This window comes from Phyllobates terribilis, unplaced genomic scaffold, assembly GCF_046119375.1.
Source record: "Phyllobates terribilis strain yellow unplaced genomic scaffold, ASM4611937v1 Scaffold_13__5_contigs__length_258822181, whole genome shotgun sequence".
Lineage (NCBI taxonomy): Eukaryota > Metazoa > Chordata > Amphibia > Anura > Dendrobatidae > Phyllobates > Phyllobates terribilis.
Window position 1 is genome coordinate 45,186,754 of NW_027362773.1, and position 18,454 is coordinate 45,205,207.

Below are 18,454 nucleotides of genomic sequence, written 5' to 3' on the forward strand. Positions count from 1 at the left end.
CAGCAGCCAGTACACAGCACAAGAGAGCGCAGCACACAGCAGGAGCAGGAGGCACAGATCGTAGGAGGATCGCACTGGCCACCAAGGATTCTCTCAGGGTAACACAAGGGGATCTCACAACCACTCTGCATGCCAACTCTGAAGTAAAGATGACATACAGACCGATGAGCACTATTTTAGATTAACCCCTTTGCCGCTCATTGGTCAGAAACTATTGTTCAACCAATCAGCACTAAAGGGGTTAATCAGGAGATGTGACGTCGCGATTACCCCATCCATTGTGACTGCTATAATTGGTACTGTGTCACACAATCACTGTGATCACCGACGCGGGTGGGCAGTACAGAACCCCGGGGCGACGTGCAAGGATGGCCTGCTGTCAGAGACAGCAGACATCTTACATCTTAGCCCAGTCACCGCGCGATATATACAGCGCATGTCGGGATGTCCACTACTTGTAGATTAAATACTTATCCTTAGGATAGAACAAGATCGCTGTGATTCTGACCTCTGGCAGTCCCACTTATTAGCTGTTATTACCAATATAAACAGTCAGAATCGAAGCTAAAAACAAAATGAGCATATACCCTGTAGTAGGTAAATAAATAGTAATAGTACATGTAAGTAACATAAGGTATTTAAAAAACACTATTTTGAGCAAAAAAGCATGAAAGCCATCCCACCTCGATAAGGTATACCCAATCAGGATGGTCCCTAACTCTTATAGTTCACCTCACTATGTGTCAGCAGACATCAAAATACATGGGGGCAGAGCCGGACCTGGACCTGATTGTTTAGACCCCTGTTCGTGGAAAGCATTATTAACAAAATGCCCTTTCCAAAAAGGGGGAGCCATGCCCCTGTTTGTGCAAAGTACAAAAAAGTCTTGGTCCTGCTCTGCCCCGTCTATTTTGATGTCTGCTGACACATAGTGACACAAGAGTTAAGGCCATCCTGATTGGGTACACCTTGTTGCGGTAGGATGGCTTTTATGCTTTTTTGATCAAAGTAGTGCTAACTAAATACTGTAGGGTATTTGCTCATTTTGTTTTTATCTTAGGTTTTGTCTGCTGATTGACAGCTGGCTTCCCGCAGTTATGCAGCAGGGAGCCGGCTGTCTATCAGCATGCCATCAGCAGGACCGCACCGTCAACAGGGCAGAGCGGGAAAAAAAACAGCTGATCTACTGACTTGACATCAGCGGAAGCTGCAGGAGTGATCGGTGACCGCTCTGTGCCAGCGGATATCAGCACTGGACAGAACAGGCAGGAAGTTAGCAATTACCTGCCTGTTAGTTCTTAGGCCCTCAGCAAAAAAATTCCTAGCGTCCCGGATAACCTCTTTAATCGTCTTGAAGCATGAAGGAGACAGACTTATCTTGTGTGTTCACCTTGGATCTTGTGAGGATGGCGTCTGTGCCTCCCATTCTCTATATCAGTCACTTCGTATGAAGCAATCTACTACTGTTGGCATTTTTCTATTTTCCTGTGCTACAAAAATACCTGTAACTCAATAAGGAACTTTTTCCGTTATAGAAATTCCTTGACTGGATTTGTTTGAGGTTTCCATATTTTACCTGCTATAAATTTCGAGTTAAATGGCTGAACCCAGAAGGTAACTGGGATTTTTTTTTGTTATGCGCCATCATAAATGGATTCTAAAATTCCTCTGGGTAAATCTGTCAGAAAATCATAACTTAACTAAAGGAGTGTGAGTCATGCTATATATAACCATTGTGACATTCCATTCTGTTATTTGCAGGGACATAGAGAAGTAATGTGATTTAGATATATCTGATTAAAAAGAATTGAACTTGATCGCAAAGCAACATTTTCAGAAGTAGTGTTTAGGTTCTTTCAAGTGGTGTGGGGGAGTCTTGCTACTTTTGTTTTTTTTTCTGTTATTGTTTGTGTAGCTTTTGAAACAAGAAACATATTTTTGAAGAGATAAAATACATATTTGAAGTGAGATGAATGCAGTTTAAAGTAGTAAAAGTTCTTTAGCCACAAACATAGGAGTCTAACAAGAAGATAGAACAGTGACTTTTTACCAGAAGCATTTAAAATCCATGACTTCTTGATCTAAGGATATAGAATATGTTGGGGAATATATCCTCTGCAACACAAGGTGTCTTGGCTTAGATTGAGACTTTGGTCATCAAATGTTTATTTTGGCTAAAGTTGTTCTACTTGGATACAGTTTACACAAAAGCAACATACGAAAAGTTAAAACCTATTGTAAGTCATTTGACACGGATCATTGTCAACATTATCATTGAAAAAGGACTTGTCACCAAGTCAAAAGTGGCTAGTGTCTGCACTTATTTTATTCCTGCCACTTCCCTGAATGTTCTGGTTGGTTTTTTTTCATTCTCCATATGGTTCCAGGAGTGGACTTTTTATTCAGTGCTAATTTCTGTGGTCTTTAACGAAGGGGTATTGCGCAAAGGATAATGATGCAGAGCAGTCTAATGACCCAACCATGCAGAACCCTATAAGCAACACCCCCTATAAAAACTAGCACTAAATAAAAAGCCCCAGAACTCTGGAACTTCCCTGTGGATTTAAAAAAATACCCAGGAGAAGTGTGGGAATAAATTGGAGCAAAAACTGGGAACTTTTGATGTGGTGGCAGGTTCACTTTGACCCTCCAATACTGCTTGTATTTTGGACCTTAATGCACGCCTGTCATTTCAGTTAACTTTTCAGAATAAGCTGAAAGGAATAACTTTATTTCTGGCAATCATATGACTGATAGGCAACATTTTTCAACAGTTTTCCTGTCTAGTCTCACATTTTTTTTGTATCTGATCTATTTGGTTGGACTAGTTACTATGATGTCTGACATCCACAGTGTGCAGAGACATGAGTGATTCTTGCTCTATAGTCTGTCTGTAAGCAGCAACATGAACATTGTACAGCAGTACTGAGCAGTATAGATGTGAATCCAGTCCTGGGGTGAGATAAACACTACAAAGCTGCTGCATTATCTGTGTTTCTGCTTCTCTTACTCTGCTCATCTGCTTCTTCTCTCCATACACTTCAATTTGAAGCTTTAATCTGACACTTCGGTGAGCTGGAAGCAGGGTTGCTAACTTGACATGGACATACAGAATTTTTACGGACACATTGAAATACCATAATAAATCATTATGATTATAAAAGATACAGGTCTACAGCCAATAATTCTGATAAGAAGACATCAGCTGCATTCACCGTGAACTGTAAAATGATGATCACTGCAACCATGAAGGAGGAATATACACAAAGACATTTGCTTCAATACAAATTATTTTTCCCAAGATTGTAATTTGCATTTATTTCTTGCAGATAAAAGTCAACTAAGTGCTCAGATTTTACCATTTAAGAGTATTCTCCCAAAATCTTTGAATCTTATTATTTTAGGTGCTTAAGACATAACAATTGTTGCCATATTATCATTCAGCCTGTGAAAGGATTTCTACTAGATTAGGAAAAAAACTGACCGTGACCTCTGATCCATTTATTCTCAGTGGGAGTACAGCACTTACTATAGACAATAAATGAAGCAATTGTAACCCATGTGCACTACCACTCCATTCACACAGGGACCCCTGTCCCCATAGTTTGTTAGGGTCCTGTGGATAAGTGATATGTTGTGATTATGGAAAAACCTCTGTCGCCAACAAATTGCAGTCCAGTTGACAGGCATCATGTTATAGAGCACAGGGAGCTGAGCCGATTAATGTATAGTTTTGTAGGAAAATATTCAGTATAACCTGTGCTTTATTCCTTTTAAATATCTGTTCTTTTTGGTATTCCCAGTCAGTCACTGATAATATATAATAATAAAATACAGGTTATACTGAATTTTGTCCTATAAAACTATATATCAATCTACTCACCCCGCTCTATAACATGCTGCCTGCAGATTGGATTTCATGGCGACCTGCTTAAAGAGGACCTTTCACCAAATTTTTCATGTTGAATCAGTCACAAAATGAATAGTGGCTGCAGAGCTCAATAATTTTTTTATTATTATTTTGCCTCTCTATTGCAGAGATATTAGCTACCAAAGTAGTTGGGAACTAATGAGTTAACATCCACTTGGACTTAACAAAAGTTATCAGATATTTTCCAGTGGCAGCATGTACATCTTCCCCTGTATTGGTTGCCAAATCATAGACACGCTGCAACACAGCAGAAATAGATCACTCCCCACCATAGCTTAGAGCAGATTTCTCAGTTTTTGAGAAGTAATGCTACTGCCCTGTTCTCCTGGTCTAACATCCTACATGATTAGAAAATGCTGGGAAATTAGAGCACAGACGACACACACATTTAAAATAATGTCCAGGGGCAGTGCAGCTGAGATTAACTGTGTCACATTACAAATGCTTCTACTGGCTCTCCTCATAACACTGTCAGTTCTTCTGTGCTGCCCCTCCTTCTCACTGCCTTTCTAGAGTTGAGTCACACTTAGGTAAGTTGTGCTCACAGCATCTTGTAATCCCTTTGCAGTGAGAGCAGAGCTGAGTGTCATTACATATCACACAAGTTGTGCACTTACTTTACAATCATTACATGTTGCCCAAGCACAACAGACATAGGTGTGACTCATCTCAAAACAGACAGTGTGGAGAAGGGCAGTACAGCAGAGCTGACATTGCTATGAGAGGAGGAAAGCTGCTAGAAGGCTTCGTAATGTGACATAGCTAAACTCAACAGCACTGTTCCTCCCTCCACAGGGACTGTATCTGAATGGGGTTACATCTGTGCTCTACTCCAGCACTTTCTAATCATGCAGGAGGTTAGATGAGGAAATCAGAGCTGTATCCTTACAAACTAAACTGTTGTGGGGACTTGTTCTTTTTCTGCTATGTTGCTGCTTGCTTATGATTGGGCAGCTGATACAGGGAGAAAAAGTACACGCCCCCAGTAAAAACTATCTGATAACACCCACTTGGATGTAGCAAAAGTTAACTCATTAGATGTCAAATACTTTAATTGCCAATATCTCCACAACAGAGAGGCAAAATTTAACAAAAAAAAATTATTCCGCTGTGCAGCCACAATTACATTGTTCAACATGAAAAATATGGTGAATGTTCCTTTTTATAAAGCTTCATTTACTTGAATACAAATGACCTACACCATACATGTCAAACTCTGGCCCGTGGGACAAATCTGGTCCGCAGGGTTATTATATTTTGCCTACGACACCAGAACCATCACTCCTATATGGGGCCATTGTTCTGTATGGAGGACTATCTGGGGCCCATTATACTGTATAGAGGACTATGTGGGGCCCATTATTCTGTATGGAGGACTGTGTGCGGTCCATTACACTGTATGGAGGACTATCTGGGGCCCGGTATACTGTATGGAGGACTGTCTGGGGCCCATTAGTATGTATGGAGGACTGTGTGGTGTCCATTAAGCTGTATACTGGCTGGCTTGCAACTTTGTCTAAGTTTTTCATTTTGGCCCTCTGTGTGTTTGAGTTTGACATCCCTGACCTACACTATTAGGCAAAACCTGTGGACATGTGTGGAACTATTTCTGAGCAAAAAATCATTTGTCTAATACCAGTATTAGATAGCTCCTTCAATATAGGAATCGGGTGCTGCTATTTTTTTTTTACTCCATTCAAGAGTGGTTTTGCTTTCCTCTAGAATCCAGCATAGAAAGTTGAGATTGATGGAGTTACTTAGCTTGTGGGTTGGAAAATGACATATAATTCCGTATATATTCCATGGAAGACACACTGGAACAAAGATCAGAGTCTGGCAAATGTGGGAGATGTACTTTACTTATTAATTCTGGGTATAAATGATAGACTAATTCCATGTATACACATGCTTATCCCAGATGCAAATGAGTACTGTTGGTACAAGCTCTTTGAATCCTTAAATATTTAATTGAGCAATCAACTGCATGTTTAATATTTTCATTTATTTTTTTCTTACTTGGTCTAGATTATATTGGATATGACTTTTGGGGCAGGAGGTCACACCACATCAATTCTGAAGCAGGCTCCTAATATTAAAGTATTAGCGCTAGACAGAGATCCTGCTGCGTATTCAATAGCTAAGCATTTGTCCTACCGTGATGGGTAAGTACAATATTTGATGAGCCATAGTTTTACTTGAAGTACACCAAATCTAGAAAATTAATAATTGTTCCTAGTTAAGTCATAATTGACAGATACTGTAGAGCCGAAAATGTTTATAAATAATATGGTAGTTGTCAGATATTTTCTTCAACATTTGTTTTATTTGTTAATGATTTTGCTGAACTTTTAGCTAACTTTTTCCCAAAATTGTATGTAATGGTATGTTTAGTGATTATGCTGGTGCAGTAGGTGTGCCCACGAGATCAACCCCGGTGGCTCAGCTTAATTTATAGCTGAGCTTCTGCAGTAACAGCCAGAGCTGGTACTAGTGTAAGGTGCCCCAGCGAGGTAGTCGTGGGCGAGTTGTAGCCCCTGCTCGCTTTGGCACCTTACAGACAATTCGTGTCCTCCCTCTGATGTGTAGCTGTGTATGTGGTGCTCTCCACTTACTTCACACCATCCGATCACGGCTGTCTCCAGGCATTTCTCTTCTGGGACCAGGGCAGTAATAAATTCAGAGGACACAAAGTTATTAACCATAACTGGGGTTTTACTTGGGGGGAATGGAGTAATTACAATATTTACAGTCTAGTAGATTGGAAAGGCCCAACAGGTTATTGTCTCCCATACAGGTGCTAAAATCATCTTCAGCCCTGGTGCCCTCTTTAGGTGAAGCATCTCTCTGTTTCTATTCCTTAGCCTAAGAGACGGTTCCTCACCAGTGACAGTGTGCCTAGATCCTTTATCTCCCTCACGGCTTATCCTGGAGTCCTATTTTCCTCTGCTACCTTCAGACTAGAAGTCCTCCGGGGTCCTCAATACCTCCGTTGAGTTTCTCCGGCCGGCTAATGGGACTCCTGCGTGAGGAGATATTCACACTACGAATTCACTGTCTGAGGGTAGAGAGCCCCCGTCTACCCTAGCAGCCAATTTCCCTGGACGTCCGCACGTAAGAGTTCCTGTCACGTCCCTGATAGGGCTTCAACTGACCCAAAAATAACGGCTGCAGCTATTTTTAGCACACCCAGAGGCTCCACCCACTAAGCCATCTGCTTAGCAACTGCCTTGCCTCTCACTGACAACTGTGCCCAGCAGTGGCGTCTTGTGGCTGATAAAAAGTACTGCAGCCCCACAGGGAATTATATCTCACCTCTAGACATGTCCAATGTCTATCCCTATCACTACGTTTCCCCCTTACTCCACTGACTGCGCCACTGAAATTAACCCCTTAACTTGACCTAATAGCAGTTCAGAGAGTGCCTAACTGTGGGGATATGTAATTCTAACTACTTCAGTCTCAGGGGAAGGTTACACCCTTCTTCACTATTACATTAGCACTGCCACTAGTTGCTTAACCCCCTAAATGCTGCGTTCAATGCCTATTGAGGAATTTAAAAAGGTGTAAGAGCAAGGGGAGTCACTCTCCCATCCCCATGACAAGATCTTGGCGAGACTATGTTTGTCATATCAACCAGCGGTCATACAATGACATTTAGGTTTGCCAGGTATAGTGGCCTTTTAAGCAGGGTCTAACAGCATTTTGCTAGTGTAATATTGACTGGTCTAATGCTTATATATTGCAGTGCATTAGACCAGGGATAAGACAAATAAAAGATGAAGTCCCTAACTGGGACTAAGTAAAAAAAGAAAAAAATTAAGTATTGGAAAAATATGAACCCCCCCCCCCACACACACACAAAATAACGAGTGAAAAAATGATGCCAAGAAATACACCTTTTTATGAAAAAAGAAGAAACAAAAAGTACTCACTATTTAACCTCTACATTGACACCATAGCAAGGCATAAACAATGCTTTTTTCATCATACCATCAAAAAAAATGGAATAAAAAATGAAAAGTTGTAGGTAAATATATATGGTATCTTTGAAAATGTCACAAGTCCATAAATAAGATTGGAAATGGATATAGCTGGGAAAGAAAATTGTACATTAGTGGGCTCTTCAATCACCCACAGCAAAATATTCAAAAAAGTATGCGCAGGTCTTCAAAGTTTTCGTGTAAAAATATTTACCATGGACAATAAAATGTACATTATGAATCATTATATTTCCTCAAATGTAGTCATCTGTATTAGGCTGTCCGTTCTGAATGTGCACAGTCAATTGTACTTTCTCAGCAGGAAAGCATTCACAGAGGCGTTAGGCACACTTAGCTCGCAAGCAGCTTAATTTTGGGGGAACGCCCCCTTTCTCAAGCAGAAAGATGCTTGGAAATAATGTAAGTGACTCAACTCTACGTATAACCAGAAACACACAAAAAGAACAATAATAATAATAGGTATTCTTACCCCACAAAAGAGTTTTTGTAAAAGGGGCCAAAATACTCACTGTTATATTGTGATTTGTGCTGTCATGAGCCACTCAGAATAACCACTTAATTTATGTAAACAACCTATTGTCACCAATATATATGAGTCCAAAAGGGGTTGTCTACACTAACTATTTAATCTAACCACTTTTCTAACATCTTATCTGTGTTTTTATTTTGACTTTTACATCATTAACTGTGTATTCTTAAATGGGTCATCATCAGAGTGCTGGTGCTGCTGTCTCTCCCTCTGGTTCCTTTTCCTGCCTGAAACGTAACTTCAACAAGGGACAACGCTGCTTTCACTTATCACAGCTTCTGGTACTTCCATCCTCAGTGACATTTTGTTTCAGTAGCGGTGATGGAGAAGTTACCACAGCTTCTCTCATGCCGCCCACTCTGCTATCCAGACTGCTTTTGTCCCCTATGCCCTTTTCACTAAAAAAGAGACATAATCAGGGGGCGGTGATAGAAGCAGGGTGAGTGACAGCAATGCCGCCCCTTGATGATGATAAGATTCAGGGCTATGACCCAAGGTTTGTGGCGACACTGCTGTCACTCACCCTGCTTTTATTGATCACCGCCCCTTCATGACGACTCGTTCGTGTTGGTATTCTCAAAAGAATCGTCAGTGGAAGTAAGAAAACAAATCAAAGACAAGAAGTTAGAGTAGAGAGGGAAAGGCAGGGAATTTTCAATTGTAGTCTATTAGAAAATTGGTTACATTATTATATGAAATATTTAGACGTATAATATGAAATTCACTTAGTTTCAGATAACCCTTTAAAGGTTTTGACTGTCTTCACATTGTTTCAGCTCAACTCACACTAATAGGGCATATAAAATAAATCCTGAGAATTTTATTCAATGTTTTTGAACTCAGGATGTTAGAAAATTGTTGATTGTGACAAATGTACAGTATATACCGTATGTTGACTTCTTAAGGCAAATTTAGCATTATGTGTTCTCTTTTTTTGAATGCCTTTTGCTTATTTTTGGTTCCCATCTATATCGATAAAGGCATGAACGGAGTTCAACGTAGTTCACCTTATAATCTTTGACTTAACCTATTTCCAGACTAATACGAGTATTTTTTTCCTGAGGACTGATGGGACCAGTACTTGGACTAAAACTGAACAAAGTGTTGTAATTTGTCTGAAAGTTAATTTTCAACTTAAAAAACCTCATACATGCTTATAAAATTATTGCTGAAATACGCAGGAAAGGCAGAGTGACATTACTTTTTCAAACAGCAAAAGGCTTTTCTTTATACATATGTTTATTTGTTTCAGGCGAGTGAAGCATTTACTGAGCTTTTATTGCAGCTCCTGGATTTAACACCATTTGCAGAACTATAAAGTACATTCTTGCTAGTGTGAGCATTTACCCCATTGTGTGAGATTTGTGTGACATTTGACTGGAGACTGATAAAGGATTTGCAGCAAATAACACTTTGTACTTTGCAGCAAGGTCCATTAGTCCCAGATTGTCTCTGTTTGTTAACTCTAGCTTATGTCCTATTCGCCATGGACTACAGAAACAAGCATCTTACGGATTTCCTAATTTCATGGCTGCATGTTAGCAAAGTGCAATTTCTCGGTTGCATAGCTTGCATGAATTTTCTCACTATGACCAATTGGCTTCTTACTTGGAAGTCTGGTGTATAGCCAATTTTCTGCTGTCTGAAAGTAAGAAGAACTGACTTTTTCATATGCTACTGTGCACTATAGACTAACAAGAATGGTCATATACTAATCCTGATTGATGTAAAACTCGACCAAGTAAATTACAATGAATGCCAGTGAGGAAAACTGGAGTATGAACAGGAAAAATCAGCGTTTGAAACCAGAAAATAGCCACTGTAAACAGTACTGGCTTGGATTTGGGAACTAAATGTCAAAATAGCAAATATACTAAATTCGACACATATGAAGATATTATTATTACAGATAGATCTTAATAATCCAGGGCTCACTTTGATGTAGATCCTAGCTGCACTTGTTTACTCCACATGCAAGCCGACATATCAAAAGCAGACTGGACCGTGGCGTAGAAAGTACTGGACATGGCTGCTTATTAATCTGATAGGGCGCTGGCATTAAGCGCTCCGCTAGCAGGTAAAGAATTCAGCGGAATCCACCTTCTATGCCACCTTCTTACAGCTGGTGCATTGAGGAAGTTTCTAACGATTAGTATGAGGAGTCTCTTGACCTGATCAGAACAATTTTGTAATTGCCACCCAGTATCATGATCAGAAGCTTGATTTTGAACACGCTTGTAACATTGCGCTGCGAATCGGCACAGAGTGAACACCTCAAAGCCCAAATTTCTTATGAAACTAATTGGAGGATACTTGGGAGGTTCGACATGCCTCCCACCCCTACAGAAGGTACTGTCCCTGTGCAGACTAGTGTAGAGCCCAAAGCCTGGGACTCAATTTGTTGACGCAGTGTAAATGGTGCATATTGGCCACACAGTGAAGATTAGGATTGCTCCTCACCTGCAGTTCTAGCCCTTAAAGAGATTGTTGGGGCTTTTTTCCTATTGTGTGTGTGTGTACCTAGGCTGCAGACTGCTGACAGTTTGTAATATACTCTCTATCAGCTTTCTACACCGTTGCCTAGATACCACACTTGGGTATGTGACCAGCTCTCTCCTGATTCTAGAGCGGCTGGTCACACCCTGTGTAGTGTTTTCCTGTCTGGCAGAGACTGGACATAATGTCACAACAGACACCACGCCCCCAGTCTCAGACAGACTCTCCTCCTGAGTTTGAGAAAGGTTCACACCTCAGAATCGAAACGTTGACACTGCCACTATGGACTAATTAACCACTGTTTTTTTACATAGTGCTTAGTGTGCTTCCTCCATTCGTTACTTTTTATCTGGATGGTTTGTTTTTTTGCCAGGGAGGCTCTGCACCCATCTTATGCTAGTGCTGCTCCTGCTTTTTTATTTTTATCTATTTATCTGTCTTTTAGCTATAAATCTATTTATCTATATATCAATTTATTTATCTCTCTATCTATCCATCTGTCCCATATTTATCTATTTATCAATCTGTCTATTTATACAGTCATGGCCAAAAATGTTGGCAGAGCGATAGCGCTGCTCACAGGCACATATGGCAGCAGAAGTTATTTACAAAAATACTTATAGTTAAAAGGTGTAAATCGATGGGGGCATTATACAATTTGGTGGACCACCTCTTTAATATTTGGTTGCACACCCTTTTTAATAACTAACTGCAATTAATCGCTTCCTATAACCATCAGCAAGTTTCTTACACCTCTCAATTGGAATTGTGGACTTTTCTTCTTTTGCAAACTGCTCCAGATCTCTCATATTTGAAGGTGCCTCCTCCCAACAGCAATTTTAAGATCTCTCAACAGGTGTTCAATGGGATTTAGATCCAGACTCATTCCTGGCCACTTCAGAACTCTCCAGTCTCTTTTTTCCATCCATTTCTGGGTGCTTATTGAAGTATTTTTGAGGTCATTAGCCTGCAGGAAGACCCATGACCTAAAACATTTACCCAGCTTTCTGACACTGGGCACTACATTGCAACCCAAAATCTTTTGGTCATCTTCAGATGCCTTACACACAGTCAAGGTTCCCAGTGCCAGAGGCAGCAAAACAACCCCAAAACATCCTTGAACCTCCACCATATTTGACTGTAGGCGCAGTGCTGTTTTCTTTGTAGGCCTCTTTTCATTTTCAGAAACAGTAGAATTTTGAGATTTACCAAAAAGCTCTATTATGTTCTTGTTTGTCCACAATAAACTTTCCTGAGAGATTTTGGCTTACTCACATACATTTTGGCAAACTGCAGTCTAGGTTTTTTATGTCTCTGTCAGCAGTGGGGTCCTCTTGGGTCTCCTGCCATAGCGTCTCATTTTAGGGTTGCTTATCCAACATCTGGACTATCCTGCGTTGCAACCTTTCATCAATTTCTCTCTGCTGCCCACGTCCTGGGAGATTGGCTACAGTGCCATGAGTTGTAAACTTCTTGATTATGTTGCTTACCGTGAACAAAGGAACGTCAAGATCTCTGGAGATGGACTTGTAACCTTGAGATTGTTGATATTTTTCAACAATTTTGGTTCCCAAGTCCTCAGAGTTTTCTTCTCCTCTTTCTGTTCTCCATTCTTAGTGTAGCACACACAGACACACAATGCAAAGATTGAGTCGACTTTTCCTTTTTTATCTGGTTTCAGGTGTGTGTCATATTGCCCACACCTGTTACTTGCCACAGGTGAGTTTAAATGAGCATCACATGCTTGAAACAAAGTTGTTTACTCACAATTTTGGAAAGGTGCCAACAATTTTGTCATGGTCGTTTTTGGGGTTCTGTGTGAAATCATGTCCAATTTGCCTTTTTTTTCTCTGTTTTTTTGTGTTGTTCTAATATGCACACAAAGGAAATAAACATGTGTATAACAACATGTGTAATTGCAATAATTTTCTGGGAGAAATACTCCATTTTCTGGAACAATTTGAAGGGTGCCAACACTTTTGGCCATGACTAACTAACTATCTATCTATGTCCTATTTATATATCCATGTATCTATATGTCTATTAGATAAATAGATAAACTGGGTAGAAAGGCAAAATGAGCAATTTTAAGTACACAGTGCTGTGAAATATAATGATTGCAATATATTAAGAGGATAAAAACTTAGATGGGAGGAGTGCTTCTTTAAACTGACTCATACCAGCAATTCTTGCCTCTCTTCCACCAAACCTGCTCCAGATCATTCGTTCCTCTATGCAAACAACCTGAAAATAGACTTGCATTGTTCGTATATTTTATCTACCATTGAACCGTGCAGCTTAATTTGCTAACTTATTGCAATTAAATTTTTCCTAAAGGAATCCTTTTCCAGTTTGTCCTGACCCCACTTCAGTTTGACTTCTCAATTACTTCTTTTGGAGCTTTGTTTATCAATATATTGGAGGCGATGCCTAGGCATAATACCAGGCAGCAACATAGACTGAGCCCCATATATACAGGGGTATGCCTTATACCCCACATTGCCTCTAATGCTGCTAATAGTGCTGAATTCATGGCACAAAATGTGTTTGCAGTTCCGAGCACCTGCAGGGCAGGTCCCTCAGTAAGAAAATCCAACGTTTATTTATCAGAACTTCCTGCGCTAAACCATCTTACTTGCGAGAACAAATGGAAGGTATAGATACAGTAGTGTTCAAAATAATAGCATTCCAATATGACTAACCAGGTTAATCACTGTTTTTTGTATAGATTGTATTACCACATGTCAAACAATTTACCAGTTGGTGCAGTAGATTCTAAGAAAACCAGAAGACTCAGCATTCATGATCTGCATGTTCTTGAGTCTGTGTATTTGAATAATTAATTGTACGGGGGTGTGTTCAAAATAATAGCAGTGGGGAGTTCAATTAGTGAGGTCAATTATTCTGTTAAGAAACAGGTATGAATCAGGTGGCCCTTATTATGTACATGCATTTCTTCTTAAAAGCCTGAGAAATATGGGTCGTTCAAGACATTGTTCAGAAGAACAGTGTACTTAGATTAAAAAGTTGTTTGGAGAGGGTAAAACTTATAAAGAAGGGCAGACAATGATAGGCTGCTCAGCTAAAATGATCTCCAATGCTTTAAAATGGAAAGCAAAACCAGAGAGACGTGGAAGAAAACGGAAGACTACTGTTTGAATGGATTGAAGAAGAGCCAGAATGGCAAAGGCTCAGCCAATGATCAGCTCCAGGATGATCAAAGACAGTCTCAAGTTACCTGTGAGTACTATGACAGTTAGAAGATGCCTGTGTGAAGCTACTCTCTTAGCAAGAAGTCCCCGCAAAGTTCCACTGTTAAAAAAAAGACTTGCACTGAAGCGGATACAATTTGCCAAAGAACACATCAACTAGCCTAAAGAGAAATGAAGAAACATTTTGTGGACTGATGAAAGTAGTAGTATTGTTCTTTTTTGGGTCCAGGGGCTGCAGACCGTTCACGAGATGACCTCCAAACTCTGCATTCAAGTCACAGTGCACTCTGAAGATAGTGAAGCATGGTGGTGCAAGCATTATGATATGGGCATGTTTCTCTTACTATGGTCCTGGACCTATTTACCGCATACCAGGGATCATGGACCAGTTTGCATATTTTAAAATACTTGAAGAGGTCATGTTTACGCTGATATGCCCTTGAAATGGGTGTTTCAACAAGACAACGACCCTAAACACACCAGTAAACAAGCAAAATCTTGGTTCCAGTCCAACAAAATTGAGGTTATGGAGTGGCCAGCCCAATCCCCGGACCTTAATCCAATAGAACACTTGTGGGGTGACATCAAAAATTCCGTTTCTGAGGCAAATCCAACAAATGCCCAAAAATTGTGGGATGTAGTCAAAGTATTCTTGTCTGGAATAACAGTTGACAGGTGCTAAAAGTTGGTTGACTCTATGCAACATAGATGTGAAGCAGTTCTAACAAACTGTGGGTATACAACTAAATATTAGGTTAGGGATTCACAGGAATTCTAAATCCTCAAAAAAAGTACGTATTATGAGTTTGTAAAGACAAATGGACACACTACTATTTTTTAGAACAGCCCAATGTTCATTTTTTATTTTCTGTAAACTAGTTAAAAATTATATACATTAGAAATTGAATTAGAAAACAGTGTGCAGTGTTCCCAATGCATGGTAATAAAAAATAGTATTATGATTTGAACACACTGCTATTATTTTGAACACCACTGTATAGAAAGGTTGCATGTATAGACTTACAGTCTAGAATGTCCTCCCATAGCGCTGAGAGATTTTTCTTGACCTATTCACTTCTATCCGACCTTACTTCAGGCCCAAACCTTTAACCATTCAAGCTGAAATGGCTTCGATGTGCTGCAAATCAGGCATGGAGGGGTACGTTTCTAAACTAGAAATGCTGTATAAACTGGCAATAAAATCCATAAAGGATGACTTTGCTCACCTTGTAGTTAACCTATTAAAAGCTGCTTTCACCTTCTCTTGGAAGACTGATAGCATATAAAACCTAGGAGTTCAAGTTTCTAATCTATAAAGCTTTCTAATCTGTAAGCTGTGACAAAGTCACTGGCAGAATACTGGAGGGGAGATATGTTTCACTGAGGCTATTAGCTTCAGTGATGTGAAACATAGCTGTTTTTTCTACTGCATGGTAGATGCAGAGAGGGTTAATCAGCCATGTTTAAAGGGCGTGTTTTATGAGAACAACCATAGAGCGAGCGGGAGGTTGTTCTCCATATCTCCACCTCCGGGTGTGGTCTGTTAGAACCCTCCTGTTTGTTTTTTCCATCTTGTGTTTTGCGGTCACTTGACCATCTGCCTTTATATTCCAGCTCCGCCTTTTTGGCTGTGCTGGACTTCAGTGTTGTTTGACTGTTTTGCTAGCCAAGTGCTTCGGTGTCTATTTCTCAGTTCGCTTGGTCCTTGGGACCTCTAGTACCCTTTTGTCAGTTTATCTTTTGTTTTCTGCAACAAGTTTCTCTGTTCAGGAGGTGTCCCTTTTTGCTGCAGTCCTTAGTTCTTTTAGGGACCCCTTCCCTTTATTCTATAGGTCTTCGTTCAGACTAGCCTAGGACTAAGGCGGGTCTGTTCGCTAGGAACAGGCAGCCCGCTACATCGTAGGAATTCAGCTTAGTCTTACTGTAGGGAAAGCTTTCCCCTTCTTTCCTTAATTCTTGTTGCAGATCATAACAGTAAGTCCAGCCCCCCCAAAAAATAAATTAAGGAAATATTAATACGGGGATCAGTATGGCTTCCATCCAGAATTTGGCTCAACGCTTGCAGGGGTTGACTCTGGAGGTGGCCGACCTCCAGCAACACGTAAGTAGCTGTTCCGGAGCGCATTTTGTGGAACCCAAGGTAGGACTGCCGGATGTTTTTTTATGGTAAACAGCAAGATTTTTTTTCCTTTAAAAATGCTTGTTTGTTATTTTCGTTTGAGACCAAGGTCCTCTGGGAATGAATCACAGCGCATTGGTTTTATTATGTCACTTTTGCGCAATGAACCACAAGGGTGGGCTGTTTCTCTTCAACCTAATGATCCATGTTTGAGGTCGGTTGAAGAGTTTTTTCTGCTATGGGTCTATTATATGACGATCCTGATCGAATCTCATCTGCTGAGGCAGAACTCAGGCGTTTGAATCAGGGATCAGATGATGCCGAGATTTATTGCACACACTTTAGAAGGTGGGCTTCTAGAGTCAGATGGAATGATCCTGCTCTGAAAAGTCTATTCCTTGCTGGTCTGAGTGAAAGGGTTATGTTAAGATCTGCTACAAGAACTAAGGAAAGATAGGAAAACTGTCCCTACAATAGGACTAAGCTGATGCCCTACGATGCAGCGGGCAACCTGTTCCTTGTGAACAGACCCGCCTTCGTCCTCAGCTAGTCTGAACGCAGACCTATAGATATCAGGGAGGGGTCCCTAAAAGTACTAAGGACTGGGACAAAATTGGACACCTCCTAGCAGAAGTTGTAGCTGAGCAAAAAGACAAACAGACAAAAATACTTAGAGGTCCAAGGACCAAGCAAACTATAGAGATAGGTACAAAGCACCTGGCTAGATTAAGAGTCAAAGTAACACTGAAGTCCAGCAAAGCCAGAAGGGCGGAACTGGAATAAATAGGCAGCAGATCACGTGACCACAAAATAGAAAAAAATAACAGGAGGGTTCTAACAGTACCCCCTCTTCTATGAGGATCCTCCGGATCCTCCAGGCCCAGGCCTATCAGGAAACCTCCTGTGAAACGCTCTGATAAGTCTAGGAGCAGAGACATCATCTGCCCTTACCCAGGAGTTATCCTCAGGACCGAAACCTTTCCAAGTGACGAGATATTGCAATCTCCCTCTATGCCTTCTGGAATTCAGGATACGACAAATTTCATATTCACCGTCTTCCACCACCGGAGGGACTGTGACAGTGGCATCCCTATCCGATACATCAGCTTTTTTCAACAAGGAAACATGAAACACCGGATTAATCTTCCAGGAGGAGGGAACCTCCAACCTAACAGCAGACTGGTTAACCACCTGAAGCACCTTAAATGGTCCCACAAACTTCGGACCCAATTTCTTAGAAGGAATCCTCAACCGCAGATTCTTTGAGGACAACCAAACCATGTCACCAACCGTAAACAAAACCTCTTGACGTTTCCTGTTAAAATACTTCTTAGACTTTTTGTTAGCCTCTTGAAGGTTACAACGTACAGTACAGACCAAAAGTTTGGACACACTTCTCATTTAAAGATTTTTCTGTATTTTCAAGACTATGAAAATTGTACATTCACACTGAAGGCATCAAAACTATGAATTAACACATGTAGAATTATATACTTAACAAAAAAGTGTGAAACAACTGAAAATATGTCTTATATTCTAGGTTCTTCAAAGTAGCCACCTTTTGCTTTGATGACTGCTTTGCACACTCTTGGCATTCTCTTGATGAGCTTCAAGAAGTAGTCAACGGAAATGGTCTTCCAACAATCTTAAAGGAGTTCCCAGAGATGCTTAGCACTTGTTGGCCCTTTTGCCTTCACTCTGCGGTCCAGCTCACCCCAAACCATCTCGATTGAGTTCAGGTCTGGTGACTGTGGAGGCCAAGTCATCTGGCATAGCACCCCTTCACTCTCCTTCTTGGTAAAATAGCCCTTACACAGCCTGGAGGTGTGTTTTGGGTCATTGTCCTGTTGAAAAAAAAAAAATGATGGTCCAACTAAACGCAAACCGGATGGATTAGCATGCCGCTGCAAGATGCTGTGGTAGCCATGCTGGTTCAGTATGCCTTCAATTTTGAATAAATCCCCAACAGTGTCACCAGAAAAATACCCCCACACCATCACACCTCCTCCTCCATGCTTCATGGTGGGAACCACGCATGTAGAGTCCATCCGTTCACCTTTTCTGCGTCGCACAAAGACACGGTGGTTGGAACCAAAGTTCTCAAATTTGGACTCATCAGACCAAAACACAGATTTCCACTGGTCTAATGTCCATTCCTTGTGTTCT

General features: G+C 40.7%; 1 protein-coding gene across 7 annotated transcripts in view; it reads left to right on the forward strand.

The window, feature by feature from the left end:
- METTL15 (methyltransferase 15, mitochondrial 12S rRNA N4-cytidine) overlaps window positions 1-18,454 on the forward strand; it is a 410,148-nt gene that overhangs the window by 207,891 nt on the left and 183,803 nt on the right. For all 7 annotated transcript variants that reach the window (XM_073658075.1, XM_073658073.1, XM_073658071.1 and 4 more), the window contains one exon: window positions 5,957-6,093. In XM_073658075.1, coding sequence (XP_073514176.1) covers window positions 5,957-6,093 — 137 coding nt within the window. The remainder of the gene's footprint in view (window positions 1-5,956; window positions 6,094-18,454) is intronic.